General features: G+C 41.3%; 1 protein-coding gene across 10 annotated transcripts in view; it reads left to right on the top strand.

Annotated features, from left to right (window-relative positions):
* PIKFYVE (phosphoinositide kinase, FYVE-type zinc finger containing) overlaps positions 1 to 16,483 on the top strand; it is an 84,209-nt gene that overhangs the window by 16,307 nt on the left and 51,419 nt on the right. For all 10 annotated transcript variants that reach the window (XM_058549733.1, XM_058549728.1, XM_058549725.1 and 7 more), the window contains 2 exons: positions 13,953 to 14,091; positions 15,368 to 15,525. In XM_058549733.1, coding sequence (XP_058405716.1) covers positions 13,953 to 14,091; positions 15,368 to 15,525 — 297 coding nt within the window. The remainder of the gene's footprint in view (positions 1 to 13,952; positions 14,092 to 15,367; positions 15,526 to 16,483) is intronic.

A 16,483-nucleotide genomic window follows, 5' to 3' on the forward strand; every position in this document is an offset into this window, starting at 1 on the left:
GTTGTAAACCTGAAGAACTGGACGTCTGAATCACCATGGTTTAGTGTACTTTCAGTTTGTTCTTTAAACAAGTGATTGTTAAGTACCTGCAAACTAGGTACTTTGAGTGCAGCAGTGAATCACAGACAGAAACTTAAAGCACAAGAAAGGAATGGGGTGGAGACTGGCGCGTTAGATAGACTTCACTGAGAAGGTGACATCTGAGCAAGGACCTGAAGGGTGTGAGGGGATGAGCCGTGTGGACGTTGTGTGGAAGAGTGTACCAGGGAAACAGGGCATAGCAGGTTCCCGAGAGGAAGCACACCTGGCAAGGAATAACAAGGAGTCCTGTGCACCTTCTTACAGTTAATTCTGAGGACTCTGTCATTTACTCAGAATGAGATGGGAAGTCTTGGAGAGTTTTACTTTTTTTTATGTTTTAAAATTTTTAATTATTTTGAAAAAATTTCAAACTTGCAGAAAAGTTGCAAGAATAGTAAAATAACTTTTCATGTAGTCTTCCTTAGGGTTCACTAATTTACATTTTGCCCACTTGCTTCCTAACTTTTTGTATAATACTGAACCATTCGAGAGTCAGTTGCAGACATGGTGATGTAGAGCAGTTTTAGGTTCACAGCAAAATTGAGCAGAAAGTACAGATTTCCCGTATATCCCTCCACACACACACTCTCCCACTATCAGCATCCTCGCACCAGAGTAGTACATTTGTTACAACTGGTGAACCAGCATTGACACGTCATTATCACCCAACGTTCATAGTTTATGTCAGGGTTCACTCTCGGTGCTGTACACGCTCTGGGTTTGAGCAAACGTAAAAGGACAACGTATTCACCACTGTAGTACAGTACAGAGTAGTTGGACTGCCTTAATAGTCCTCTGTGCTCTGCTTATTTATGCCTCCCTCCCCGCCAACCCCTGGCAACCACTGATCTTTTTAATGTCCCTGTGGTTTTGCCTTTTTCAGAATGTCATATAGTTGGAATTGTACTGTATATAGCCTTTTCACATTGGTTTCTTTCACTTAATAATAGGCATTTTAGTTTTCTCCATGTCTTTTCTGGCTTGATAGCTCACTTCTTTTTAGCGCTGAATAATATTCCATTGTCTGGATGTACCACAGTTTATTTGTCCACTCACCTTCTGAAGTACATCTTGGTTGCTTCCAAGTTTTGGCAGTTAGAATAAGGCTGGTATAAACATATATGTGCAAGTTTTCATGTAGACATGTTTTCAGTTCATTTGGGTAAATACCAAGGAGTGTGATTGCTGGATCCTATGGTTAAGAGTGAGTTTAGTTGTGTAAGAAACTGCCAAACTGTCTTCCAAAGTGGCTGTACCATTTTGCATTCCCACCAGCAATGAATGTTCCTATTGTTCCACATCCTCGCCAGCATTTGATGTTGTCAGTGTTCTGGATTTTGGCCATTCTAATAGGTGTGTAGTGCTATCTCATTGTTTTAATTTGCAATTCCCTAATGACATGATTTTGAATACATTTTCCTGTGCTTCCTTGCCATCTATATATCTTCTTTGGTGAGGTGTCTGCCTGGATCTTTGGCCCATTTTAAAATCAGGCTGTTTCCTTATTGTTGAGTTTTAAGAGTTCTTTGTATATTTTGTATAAGTCCTTTACCAGATGTTTCTTGTGCAAATATTTTCTCCCAGTTTGTGGCTTGTCTTCTAATTCTCTTGATACTGTCTTTCACAGAGCAGAAGTTCTTAATTTTAAAGAATTCCAGCTTATCAGTTATTTTTTTCATGGATTGTACCTTTGGTGGTATAACTAAAAAGTCATCATCATACCAAGGTCATCTAGATTTTCTCCTATGTTGTCTTCCGGGAGTTTTATAGTTTTATGTTTTACATTTAAGTCTGTGATCCATTTGAGTTATTTTTTGTGAAGGGTACAAAGTCTGTGTCTAGATTCATGTTTTTACACGTGGATGTCCAGTTGTTCCAGGACGATTAGTTGAAAAGACTATCTTTGCTCTGTTGTATTGCCTGTGCTCCTTTGTCAAGAATGAGTTGACTGTATTTTATGGGTGTCTCTTTCCTGGCTTTCTATTCTGTTCCATTGGTCTCTTTGTTTATTCTTTCACACTGTCTCAGTTACTGTAGCTTCATAGTAAGTCTTGAAGTTGGGTTGTGTCAGTCCTCCGACTTTGTTCTCCTTCAATATTGTGTTGGCTATTCTAGGGCTTTTGCCTCTCCGTATAAACTTTAGAATCGATTTGTTAGTGTCCACAAAATAGCTTGTTGCGGTTTTGATTGGGATTGTGTTGAATCTATAGATCAATTTGGGAAGAACTGACATCTTGACACTATTGTATCTTCTTATCCATGAACATGAAATATCTCTCCATTTATTTAGTTCTTCTTTGATATCTTTGATCAGAGTTTGGTAGTTTTCCTCATATAGATCTTATACACATTTTGTTAGATTTATACCTGAGTATTTCATTTTTTTGGATGCTAAAGTAAATGGTGATGTGTTTATTTTTTTATTTTTTTTATTGTGAAATTTTTGTTGTGCATTATTGTTTGTCAGTCACCATATAAGTGCATCCCTCCACCACTTGTGCCCACCCCCCTCCCCCTAGCCCCTGGTAACCACCAAACAGTTCTATCTGTCCATTTGTTGGTTTATCTTCCACAAATGAATGAAATCACGTGGTGTTTGTCTTTGTCTTTCTGGCTTATTTCACTTAACATAATACCCTCCAGGTCCATCCATGTTGTTGCAAATGGGACGAATTTGTCTTTTTTTATGGCTGAGTAGTAATCCATGGTATATATATACCACATCTTCTTTATCCAATCATCAGTCGAGGGACACTTGGGTTGCTTCAATGACTTGGCTATAGTGAATAATGCTGCGATGAACATAGTGGTGCATAGCCTCTTTGGATTGTTGATTTCAGGTTCGTTGGGTAGATACCCAGTCATGGGATAGCTGGATCATAAGGTATTTCTATTTTTAATTTTTTGAGGAATCTCCATACTGTTTTCCATAGAGGCTGCACCAATTTGCATAACCACCAGCAGTGGATTAGGGTTGCCATTTCTCCACAGCCTCTCCAGCATTTGTTGTTTTTTGTCTTGGTGATTATAGCAATTCTGACGGGTATAAGATGATACCTGAGTGTGGTTTTGATTTGCATTTCCCTGATGATTAGTGATGTTGAGCATCTTTTCATGTGTCTATTGGCCATCTGTATATCTTTGGAGAAGCGTCTGTTCATTTCCTCTGCGCACTTTTTGATCAGGTTTTTTGTTTTTTTGTTATTCAGTTGTGTGAGTTCTTTATATATTATGGAGATTAATCCCTTGTCAGATACATGGTTTGCAAATATTTTTTCCCAGCTGGTGGTCCCTATTCATTTTGATCCTAGTTTCATTTGCCTTTGTAGAAGCTCTTTAATCTGATGAAGTCCCACTTTTTAATTTTTTCTTTTGTTTCCCTTGTCTGAGTAGACATGGAATTCAAAAAGATCCCTGTATGGCAGGTGACGAGTAATGTACTACCTATATTTTCCTCCAGGAGTTTTATAGTTTCAGGTCTCACCTTCAGGTCTTTGATCCATTTTAAGTTAATTTTTGTGTATGGCGAAAGAAGATAGTCTTCTTTCATTCTTTTGCACGTGGCTGTCCAGTTTTCCCAGCACCATTTATTGAAGAGACTTTCCTTTCTCCACTGTGTGTCCTCAGCTCCTTTGTCAAAGATTAGCTGCCCATAGATATGAGGTTTTATTTCTGGACCTTCAATTCTGTTCCATTGATCTGTGTGTCTGTTTTTGGAGCAGTACCATGCTATTTTAATTACTATCACTTTGTAGTATGTTTTGAAGGCGGGGATTGTGATGCCTCCAGCCTTGTTCTTCTTTTTCAGGATTACTTTAGCTATACGGGGTCTTTTGTTCCCCCATGTGAATGTTAGTATTTTTTGTTCTATTTCTGTGAAGAATGTCCTTGGGATTCTGATTGGGATTGCATTGAATCTGTAGATTGCTTTAGGTAGTCTGGACACTTTAACTATGTTTATTCTTCCAGTCCAAGTGCATGGAATATTTTTCCATTTCTTTATGTCATCATTGATTTCACTCAATAATATCTTATAGTTTTCATTGTATAGGTCTTTCACTTCCTTGGTTAAATTTACTCCTAGATATTTTATTCTTTTTGTTGCAATTGTAAATGGGATTGTCTTCTTGAGTTCTCTTTCTGTTAGTTCGTTGTTGGTATATAGAAATGCAACTGATTTCTGTAAACTGATTTTGTACCCTGCCACTTGGCTGTAGTTGTTGATTATTTCTAATAATTTTGCAATGGATTCTGTAGGGTTTTCTATATATAAGATCATGTCATCTGCAAACAGCGAGAGTTTCACTTCTTCGTTGCCTATTTGGATTCCTTTTTTTTTTGCCTAATTGCTCTGGCAGACCCTCCCGTACTGTGTTGAATAAGAGTGGTGAGAGTGGGCACCCTTGTCTTGTTCCTGTTTTCAGAGGGATGGCTTTCAGTTTTTCCCCATTGAGTATGATGTTGGCTGTGGGTTTGTCGTATATGGCCTTTATTATTGTTAGGGTACTTTCCTTCTGTACCCATTTCGTTGAGAGTTTTTATCATAAGTGGATATTGGATCTTGTCAGAAGCCTTCTCTGCATCTATTGAGATGATCATATGGTTTTTATTCCTCGTTTTGTTAATGTGGTGTATCACATTGATTGATTTGCGGATGTTGAACCATCCTCGTGTCCCTGGTATAAATCCCACTTGATCATGGTGTGTGATCTTTTTAATGTATTGCTGTATTTGGTTTGACAATATTTCGTTGAGGATTTTTGCATCTATGTTCATCAGAGATATTGGTCTGTAGGTTTCCTTCTTAGTATTGTCTTTGCCAGGCTTTGATATCAGGGTTACGCTGGCCTCATAAAATGTGTTGGGGAGTGTTCCATCTTCCTCTATTTTTTGGAATAGTTTGAGAAGGATAGGTATTAAGTCTTCTTTGAAGGTTTGGTAAAATTCTCCAGAGAAGCCATCTGGTCCTGGACTTTTATTTTTTGCGAGGTTTTTGATTACTGTTTCAATCTCTTTACTTTTGATTGGCCTATTCAGGTTCTCTATTTCTTCTTGATTCAGTTTTGGGAGGTTGTGTGAGTCTAAGAATTTATCCATTTCTTCTAGATTGTCCAATTTGTTGGCATATAGTTTTTCAAAGTATTCTCTTATAATCTTTTGTATTTCTGTGGTATCTGTTGTAATTTCTCCTTTTTCATTTCTAATTTTATTTATTTGAGCCTTCTCTCTTTTTTTCTTGGTGAGTCTGGCTAAGGGTTTGTCACTTTTGTTTATCTTCTCAAAGAACCAGCTCTTTGTTTCATTGATCCTTTCTACTGTTTTTTTTTTTATTTCAATTTCATTTGTTTCTGCTCTGATTTTTATTATTTCCCTCCTTCTGCTGACTTTAGGCTTTGTTTGTTCTTCTTTTTCTAATTCTGTTAGGCGTAGTTTGAGGTCGCTTATTTGGGCTTTTTCTTGTTTGTTAAGGTGGCCCTGTATTGCTATGAGTTTGCCTCTCAGGACCGCTTTTGCTGCATCCCATATGAGTTGGTACAGTGTATTTTCATTTTCATTTGTCTCCAGATATGATTTGATTTCTCTTTTAATTTCATCAATGATCCATTGGTTGTTTAGTAGCATGTTGTTGAGTCTCCACAGCTTTGTCACTTTCCCGGTTTTTCCCTTGTAGTTGATTTCTAACTTCATGACATTATGGTCTGAAAAGATGCTTGTTATGATTTTAATCTTCCTAAATTTATATAAGCATGCCTTGTTTCCCAGCATATGGTCTATTCTTGAGAATGTTCCATGCACGCTTGAGAAGAATGTGTAATCGGCTGTGTTTGGATGGAGTGATATATATATGTATATCTGTTAAGTCCATCTCATCAAATTTTTCATGTAAGTCCATTATTTCCTTATTGATTTTCTGTCTGGATGATCTCTCCGTTGATGAGAATGGGGTATTAAGATCCCCTACTATTATTGTGTTGTTGTTAATATCTCCTTTTAGGTTTGTTAATAGTTGCTTTATGTACCTTGGTGCTCCTGTATTGGGTGCATATATATTTAAAAGTGATATGTCTTCTTGGTGGAGTGTCCTTTTTATCATTATATATTGCCGCTCTTTGTCTCTTATTACCTGTTTTATCTTGAAGTCAGCTTTGTCTGATATAAGTATGGCAGCACCTGCTTTCTTTTGTTTGCCATTAGCTTGGAGTGTTGTTTTCCATCCTTTCACTCTAAGCCTGTGTTTGTCTTTAGAGCTGAGATGTATTTCCTGGAGGCAGCATATTGTTGGGTCTTGTTTTTTAATCCATCCCACCACTCTGTGTCTTTTGAATAGAGAGTTCAGTCCATTTGCATTTAGGGTAATTATTGATATATGGGGGCTTGTTGTTGTTATTTTATAACTCTTTTTCCAGTTCTTTTGCATTTCTTCTGTTTCTCATCCCATGTGTTTCGGACTACCAATTCAGTTTGGTAGTTCTGTATGGGGGTTCTCTTAGTTTTCTCTCTCTTTATCGTGTGTGATTCTGTTCTGATTATTTGGTTATTGGTTACCATGAGGTTTGTATAAAAAAATCTCGTGGATGTGATAGTCCATTTTTTGATGGCCTCTTATTCCCTTAGTCTAAGTCGATTCAGTCCCTTTCTTCTCCCCCTTCTAAGTTATTGTTGTCACATCTTATTCCTTCTTGTGTTGTGAGTTCGTGTTTAACATGATGAGGATATGTTTATGCTTGGTGCTTACCTTCCCTTGATCTTTGGTTTTATAATTAAGTGTTTGCTACTCTATTTTGATAGGGGACTGCAATTTGTCTGGTTTTGTCAACCTATTTTCCTCCTCGTTCAAAACTTTGAATCCCCTTTCTCTTTTTTTCCTCAGGGATGAGGGCCTTCTTGAGCACTTCTTGTAGTGGGGGTCTTGTGGCAATGCTCCCTTAGCTTTCATTTATCTGGTATAGTTATTATTTCTCCATCATATCTGAAGGATATTTTTGCTGGATAGAGTATTCTTGGCTGAAAGTTTTTGTCCTTCAGAGTTTTGAATATATCGTTCCACTCTCTCCTAGGCCGTAAAGTGTCTGTCGAGAAATCGGCTGAGAGACTGATAAGAAATCCTTTGTATGTTATTTTTTTTTTGTCTAGCTTCCCTTAATATTTTTTCTCTGTCCTTGACTTTTGCCAGCTTTACTACTATATTCCTTGGAAAGGGTCTTTTCATGTTGATATATTTAGGAGATCTATTGATTTTATTCACTGGTGTTTCCAGCTCCTTCCCCAGGTTTGGGAAGTTCTCAGATATTATTTCTTTGAACAAGTTCTCTCCTCCTTTTTCCCTCTCTTCTCCCTCTGGAATATCTATAATCCTTATGTTGGATTTCCTAATTGAGTCGGATATTTCTCGGAGAGTTTCTTCATTTCTTTTTAGTCTTAGTTTTCTTTCCTCCTTCATCTGGAGCATTTCTGCATTGCTGTCCTCAATATTGCTAATTCTTTCCTCCATATTGTCAGCTCTGGTGCTTAAGGCTTCCAGATTTGTCTTCATCTCCTCTATTGTGTTTTTCATCTCTAAGTTTTCTGATTGTTTTTTTTTTATAGTTTCAATCTCATTTGTGAAGAAACTCCTGATTTCATTGAATTGTCTGTCTCTGTTTTTTGTATTTCATTAATCTTTTTTATGATGGCTATTTTGAATTCTCTGTCATTAAGGTTATACATTTCTGTGCTTTCTGGGTGGACTTTTGGGTGCTTGTAATTTTCCTGTCGGTGCCTGTCGGTGTTGGCTTACTTTTCCTCATAGTGAAAATATATGGTCGCAGTTTCCTCTTGCTGCCGCTGGGTGGGGGTCAAGGGCTGTGTATTCTGGCTCGCCTCAATCCATGGGCACTCTCCTCAGCCCCTGGCTGATCTAAGGCATGGCTGAGTGGAGGCTGCTGTGGGGGGAAGTGTGGGAACAGCTGAGACTGGAGCGCAGCTAGGCCGAAGCAGCTGGGGCTTGGGTGTGGGTGGGTTGCAGCAGCTGCAGCTGAAGTGCCACTGGGCCAAAGGAGCAGGAGCTGGAGCGCCGCTCGTCTGAAGAAGCTGGAATTTGAGTTCACTGGGCTGAAGAAGGCTGAGCTGGAGCGCCACTGGTTCAGAGAAGCTGGAACTGGAGTGTGCTTGGCCGAAGAAGCAGTAGCTCTAGCGCCGCTGGGCTGAAGAAGCTGGAACAGGAGTGCACTGGGCCGAAAGAGGAGGAGCTGGAGTGCCGCTGGGCTGAAGTAGTGGGAACTGGAGTGTACTGGACCGAAGAAGCAGGAGCTGGAGCGCTGCTGGGCTGACGAAGCTGGAACTGGAGCGCGCTGGGCTGAAGAAGGAAGAGCTGGATCACTGCTGGGCCAAAGAAGCTGGAACTGAATGCGCTGGGTCGAAGAAGCTGGAACTGGAGTGCGCTGGGCTGAAGAAGGAGGAGCTGGAGCCCCGCTGGGCCAAAGAAGCTGGTACTGGAGTGCACTGGGCCGAAGAAGGAGGAGCTAGAGCTCCGCTTGGCCAAAGAAGCTACAACTGGAGTGCGCTGGGCCGAAGAAGCTGGAACTGGAGTGCGCTGCGCCGAAGAAGCTGGAACTGGAGTGCGCCGGGCCGAAGAAGGAGGAGCTGGATTGCCGCTGGGCCAGGGAAGCTGGAACTGGAGTGTGGTGGGCCAAAGTTGCTGGCGCCAAGTCAGCTGGAGCCTGAGCACAGGCCAAGCTGAAGCATCTGGAGCCAGGGGGAGGGGGGGTGGTCTAGCCGAAGGAGCTGGGGGCAGGGCTTGGTCCAGCCGAAGGAGCTGGGGCTGTGGCACTGTCGAGCCGGGGAAGCTGAGGCCATGGCTTGGTCCAGCTGGAGCAGCTGGGGCTGTGGCATGGTGGGGCCTGAGCTGCCGCTGCCTCTGGTGCAGCGGCGTAGGCTCATCCCGCTGCTGGTCGGGCCCGGGCACCTGGGGGCTGCTGCCTGTGGAGTTGGGGCGTGGCCTCACTACCCCTTCTGGTGGGGCCCTGGCACCTGTGGGCTGCTGCCTCTGGGGATGCGGCTGAGCTGAGGCACCACTGTGCTGTAGGACCGGTCAGGTGGGCTGGGTGGAGGAGGGGCGCTTACCTTTGCCTCCCCGATCTCAGAGTCATCCTGTCTCGCTGTCCTCTCTGCTCTCCTGATGGGCTAGCTTGTGGAAAGTACCCTTGCAACAGTTACGCTCCCTCCATACGGGGATCCCCATGGGCTATGAGGGGTCTTGGAGATCGCGAGTTTTTACGTGGCAAGCCGCCCCTCCCCCTCCTCCGAGAGCCACGTGGTCTCAGTCTCTGGGTTGCAGTCCTTCAGGAAGGAAGGGAGCTTCTCTTACCTCCTTCCACTTACTCTGGGGATTCCAGCACCTCAGTCCTTGGGTGTATGGCTGCCTGGGTGCTTCAGACATCCCCTGCATTGTGTGAATAGTTTCTGTAGGAATATGAATGTCCTTTTTGTTGTGTCTTAGAGGGGGAGAGTTCAATGGGGGAAGCTCACTCTGCCATGATGCTGACGTCACTCTGGTGATGTGTTTTAATTTTAAATTTCTGTTGTTCATTGCTGGTATATAGGAAAGTGATTGTCTTTTGTATATTAACCTGTATTCTGCAACCTTGGTATAATTGTTTATTAGTTCTAGGAGTTTTGTTTTGTCAATTCTTTGGGATTTTTACATAGATGGTCATGCCATCTGTGAACAAAGACAGTTTTATTTCTTCTTGCCTGAGCTGTATCCCTTTTATTTCCTTTTCTTGTCTTATTGCATTAGGTAGAACTTCTAGTATAATGTTGAAAGGCAGTGGTGAGATGGGACATCGTTGCTTGTTCCTGATTTTATTGAGAAAGCTTTGAGTTTCTCATCAAGTGTTCGGTTAGTTGTAGGTTTTTTGTAGATGCTCTTTATCAAGTTCAGGAAGTTCCCCTCTAATCCTAATTTACTGTGAGTTTTTATCGTGAATCATTGTTGGATTTTGTCAGATGCTTTTTCTGCATCTATTGATATGATCATGTAATTTTTCTTCTTCAGCCTGTTGGTGGGATGGTTGGTGTAGTGTGATTACATTAATTGATATTCAAATCTTAAACCAGCGTTTCATATTTGAGATAAATATCGCTTGGTCTTGGTGTATAATTCTTTCTATACGTTGTTGCATTGGATTGCTAAAAGTTTGTTGAGGATTTTTGCATCTGTGTTCATGAGAGATATTGGTCTGTAGTTTTCTTTTCTTGTAATGTCTTTGTCTGGTTTTAGCATTAGGGTAATTCTGACCTCATAGAATGAGTCACAAAGTATTCCCTCTGCTTTTATCTTTTGAAAGAGATTGCAGAGAATTGGTAAAATTTCTTTCTTAAATATTTGATAGAATTCACCAGTGAGCCCATCTGGGCTTGGGGATGAGCCCGTCAGAGGCATTTGTCATTTCTATTACAGTATTTTTGACCTCTAGCATTTCTTTTTGATTTCTTCTTAGAATTTTCATCTGTCTGCTTACATTACATATCTATTCTTGCATGTTGTCTACTTGTTCCATTAAAGCCCTTAGCATATCAATCATAGTTTTAAAAAATTCCTGGTGTGATAACTCCAACATTCCTGCCATATCTGACTCTAGTTCTGATACTTGTTCGTTGTCTTCAAAATGTGTTTTTGCCTTTCAGTATTCGTTATAATTTTTGGTTGCCAGGTGGACATGGTGTACTGGGTGAAAGGAACTGTAGTAAACATGCCTTGAGGAGTGCAGTTGGTGAGGTGTGGAGGGAGGGGCAGCCTTCTCTCCTGTGATTAGGTCTCAGTCTTAGTGAGCCTGCACCTCTGACTGTGAGCTTGACAAGTGCTTCTCACTGTTTCCCCTTGTAGGTGGGACAGGATGGCTGGAGGACACTGGATTCGTGGGTTGCCTTCCTCCAAGTGGAAGGCTACAGTTGGAGTTGGGTATTCTCCTTCCCCAGGTAGATGAGGCTCTGATATAACTGCAGCTGGTTAGGCTCTGGTAGAAGAGTTTCTTCTGAGGGCAGACTTGTTGAGAAGAAAATGCTCTGGCTATTTCAAAATGGTTCCTTTTCCCCTCCTCCTGCCAAAAGCCTGAGGGGATTTTTATGTGATATTCATTCAGAAAGCTGGTGCAATAATCCGGGCAGGAGAATTGACTTAGATCAGAGTAGTAGAAGTGAGGTGGATGAGAAACGGTGAGATACTAGGTATATTTTGATTGTAGAGCTAACAGGATTTGCTAACCAGTTGGATATAAAAGATGACTCAGGTTTTTGGTCTGAGCATTGGAAGGGTGGAATTGCTCTCTACTGAGATGGGGAAGGCTGGGAGGAACAGTTTGGTTTTGGACGTGTTGAATTTGAGATACTTTCTAGACATCCAAGTGCAGTGTCAACTAGACGGCTGGATATACGAGTGTGGAGTTCAGGACAGAGTTACGAGCTGGAGATAGAAACTTGGGTGTTGTCATCATGTGGATGGTATTTAAAGCTGTGAACCTGGATGGAGATCATCAGAAGAGTGAGTGAGGCAAGCGAGGAAATAAGGACCAAGGATTGAAATTGGAGAAATAAAGAGGAACCAGAAAAGGAGACTGAGAAGGAGAGACCAGTGATGAGGTGAGAGGCAACTTATGAGAGTGTGTTGTCTTAGTAGCCAACTGAAGGAAGTCTTTCAAGGAAGGAGGAGTTACCTGCTGATCTTTTCCAGTAAGATGAAGAGTGAGAACTGACCACTGGACATAACAGTAACATTGGTAACCCTGATAGGCAATTTCAGTGGGTTGTTCAGGGTTCAAGGGAGAATGGAAGAATTGGAGACAGGAGTTTTGCTGTCAAGTGAAGGAGGGAAATGCAGCAGAGGGATGTGGCGTCAAGAGACAGTGTTTCAAAGGATGGGCAGTTACAGGACTCCTGTTGGCATGTACACAAACGTGGGGATGACTGTGTGCATTTACAGTGTATCTCTGTGTGCTTTGGGTGAATGCTCAGGTAGATGTGAGTCTTTAGGAAAGATGTAATTTCATCAGTGAGTACTGTCTCTAAATAAAGTGTTAGTCAACATTCTTACCACTCTTGCCTACTTATTAGAACATCGACAACAAAATTGACTAATTTTCCTTTACATTTTGTCCACTATATCAGAATATGTGGAGGGATGCTTAGAATGTTAGAGAAGCAGAATGCATGGATAATGCACACATTGGAAAAGAGATTTTAATTAGTTGAATAAGACATATTGGCAACTTCTCACTAAAAGAATATGCCAAGAAATGAATAACTAATTATTTTAAAAGATCTTGTTTATAGACTATATTTATTTGATATTGGTGGTTTCTTGCTACCTATTAAGAATGACTTTTTGCTAAACCTGTTAGAAACTTGTGAATAATTTCTTTTTTTTTGTTGTTTTTTTTTGTGTGTGTGTGTGTGTGAGGAAGATCAGCCCTGAGCTAACATCCATGCCAATCCTCCTCTTTTTGCTGAGGAAGGCCGGCCCTGAGTTAACATCTATTGCCAATGCTCCTCCTTTTTTTTCCTTTTTCTCCCCAAAGCCGCAGTGGATAGTTGTATGTCATAGTTGCACATCCTTCTAGTTGCTGTATGTGGGACGCCGCCTCCAACATGGCTGGAGAAGTGGTGCATCAGTGCACACCCGGGATCCGACCCTGGGCCGCCAGCTGCGGAGCATGTGCACTTAACCGCTACGCCACGGGGCCGGCCCCGTGAATAATTTCTTAAATTATTTTAGGAGTATCTTTATCTTCATGCTGGGGAGAGCATAGTTTTTCACTTGAGACCTGATTTTGATTGGCAGCCCTGTTGTTTATTAGTTGAGTTACCTTAGACAAGTATTTAATCTCTGATTCTTGACTTCTTTACCTGTGGGAATGGACCTGGTCGTGCCTGCCCCACAGGATGCTGTGAGGATCAAATGAGGGAGAACACGTGTACAAACATGGCCCTGCCCTGTGTGCTATGTAGTGTCTAATGCTTCATAGATGCTCCTGCTTTTATCCTTTATACAGAAGCTAAACTTGGGTTTCATTTTTTCTGGGTAGAAGCTAACTAAATTTCTAGCTAAAAATTTTTTATAAATAAAAGCTTGCTTGGTGCTATTGATGTTCCACTTAGAAATTATTTATCTGGTAACCATGCCAAGAGGCCAATTAAGGATATTCTGTCAGTACTTATATAACAAGAGAGGAAACGATTTCCCACTCATTTTTTTATTGATCATATTCAAAATATATTAATAATTGAGGACAATATTTTTAGTGTAGATCTACTATTGAGAAGGAAGGAATTCTTTTTTGGGACGATAACCTTTTGCTTAGTTGGGATTCAAAGTTAGTGTTTCTTGTCACCAGAACATATAGATGTTCAACTAACAAAACACCCTTCATTCACTGCTTATGCAAAAACTGTTTGGCCTGTCGGCCATGGTTTCCCGTCGCTGATCTGTAAGATTATTTCTGCGTTGTCCGTGATTCTTTACGTTCATCAACAAAAAGCACACTAATTTTCATTCAGCATTTTAACAAGAAGAGTTTGTATCTATTTCCTTTGAAATATTACTCAAAAATGAACTACATCTGTAATTGTTTTCCTGTAATCTTTCTATAACAGCTTTCTTTTAAACATATTTTGAAATAATTTTAGACAAACACAGAAGTTGGGAATATAGTACAGAGAATTTCTGGATACTCTTCTCCTAGCTTCCCCCAGAGATCATATCATACATAACCATTGCAACTACTTTTAAAAGTACCCTTAACGTTGGCAAATAAGCATTTATTTAAAAATGAGTTTTCACTGTAATTCTATTTATTGATGAAGAATTGACAACTGTTTTCACTTTTTATTTCCAGATCAGCCAGTATTACTACCCTGTCACTGGATCGATCTGGTTCTCCCATGGTACCTTCATATGAGACATCTGTCAGTCCCCAAGCTAACCGAACATACGTTAGGACAGAGACCACCGAGGATGAACGCAAAATTCTTCTGGTACTGGTCCAGTATCTTTGACCCATTGCTAGTTTTGAGCATAAAGAATGTTTAGCATACTGATTTTTTTTTTTTTTTTTAAGAAACACACAAGTGAAATAGCCAGTTAGCATGTAAATTAAATAGAGGAAATAATTAGCTTAAGTTTTTATTAGGATCACTTGAGAGAAATTGGTCAAGCATTCCATGCTCGTATATTGCATTAAAGTTTTGTTGACCCCTTTCATCTGGCAAGATCAGAATTCAGGTGCCTCCATACCAAGAGAGCTTAAGATTGCTGTTTAAACTTTGAAACATGTTTCTCATACACATGGAATACTTTTCAGACATTTCATCCTATGTTTGTATGAGATAATAATCAGTTGTTTATTGAATTTATGTGTAAAATACTGTGTTCAGTTCCAAGAGTGACTGAAAGAAGTGGAAGATATGGCTTCTGTCCTCAAGCTTACAATTCACAAGGTAGAAGTGAGTTCGATGGGCAGGTCCTTAATAGTAAAAGAAGTAAAACTTAAATAAAAAATAGCAAGGTCATTAGTAGTGAGGGAGTCAGGAAAGGCTTAAACTGAAAGGCATGGACTGGACCTTGAAGGGTAGAATGGATTGTGAGGACAGCAGATCTGAGGAAAGGTAGAGAGGTGAGAATAAGTGTGGCATTTTCCGGGGACCAAAGCAGGATGTATTAACTGGGAGGGTTGGGGGAGATGAAGTTGGAGTCTGTGGGCAGTGAGATTGGAAATGGATTTTGGGCTACCTGGGGGAAGGTATGGATTTAGTCTCTGCAAGTTTAGATTTGAACCTGCAGGCGCTGAGCAATGTTGGAAGTTTTTTTTGAGCAGGGAGTGATTCACTGAAGGCCTTTCTCTAGGAAAATGGGCCTGGCGGTTGAGTCCAGGTGAGAATGGTGGGGACCTGGAAGGGTGCTGGAAGCAATCCCTGTAGGTTAGTGTGGTGGCTGTTCTCTCCCTGCCCCCTCTCCAGCAGGGAGTATGGAACTTGTACTTAGACAACTAGGAGACTGATGATCTGTGCCGTTGACTGAAAACATTATTTGGGATAGTTGGTTTTCAAGAGAAAAAGTTACGTTTGGAGTTAGATGAGCTGAGTTCAAGCTGTTCCCCATGCACGTGTCGTTTCTGTTAAATCGTGTAAGTGAGCTACGAGAAAGACATCTGAATTGAATTTCCTTTTATGAATCAAAAAATCACAGCAAAGAATCTGAAAAGGTATATAGTGTCCTTCTCGGGAGTAATTACTTGCTCGTGATGTGCTTCAGGACAGTGTTCAGTTAAAGGACCTGTGGAGGAAAATCTGCCATCACAGCAGTGGCATGGAGTTCCAGGACCACCGCTACTGGCTGCGGACGCATCCCAACTGCATTGTAGGAAAGGAGCTGGTCAACTGGTTAATCCGAAATGGACACATTGCTACAAGGTAATGTGATCTTAAGAAGGCTTTTTGATATTATTTATTACTATTTATTTATTTATTTTTTGCTGAGGAAGATTCCCCCTGAGCTAACAGCTGTGCCAGTTTTCCTCTATTTCGTGCATGGCACCCTGCCACAGCATGGCTGGTGAGTGGAGTAGGTCCGTGCCTGGGATCCCAACCCTTGAACCCAGGCGCCCAAGATGCAAACCCGCGCACCCAGGCTGCTGAAGCAGAGTGTGTGGAACTTTAACCACTTGGGCCCTAATTATTACTTTATTTTTAATGAGGACATATCGTTGTAGACACAAGGGGAGCAAATTTCTTTGTGAGTAGGGTGCTGTTTTCTGCATTTGATGTTTGGGATACTGATTACTCAACCCTCCTGTCTTCCGGGTTTTCGCCAGTGGAGAACAGATGCAAGGAGCTGAATGGGGTCCCGGTTTACCTTATTTATTAAAGCAGAGCTGTGTGGTAATTCCCAAAACACAGAGCTCTCTAGTTAGGCAGGACTGGGCAACGCAGCGAGAGCTGAAGACCACGGTGGACTCCCCTGCTGCTCCTCCCTCGTCTGCACGTTGCAGCCTTGAGGGTGGGGTGCATAGCCACCCCGGAGTGGCCTAGCCTGCCTCACAGTCGTTTCTAAAAAAGAGACGCAGATCCTGTTGCCTTTCAAGGTGACGTGTCCCTTGGCTTCTCTGCTTGCTTAGGTTAGCTCCTCCTCCCTTGTGGGAAGAAACAAGTATGTAGGAAGAGGGGAGAGCAGCTTTAAGCTGTGAAGCCCTGGGTTCCAGTTTTATTTATATGTCTTTTTGGCTTTGTACTTTTAGTCAGGTTATTCAGTCTCTGAGACTTGGACCTCTCAGTTCCAAAATGAGGAAACTATGTGGTTCTGTGAAGAAGCCATGAGGATGAAATGAAATAACATGGGCTAAAGTGCTTTATAAATTGTGAAATGCTGCAT

This window comes from Diceros bicornis, chromosome 10 (genome assembly GCF_020826845.1).
Source record: "Diceros bicornis minor isolate mBicDic1 chromosome 10, mDicBic1.mat.cur, whole genome shotgun sequence".
NCBI lineage: Eukaryota > Metazoa > Chordata > Mammalia > Perissodactyla > Rhinocerotidae > Diceros > Diceros bicornis.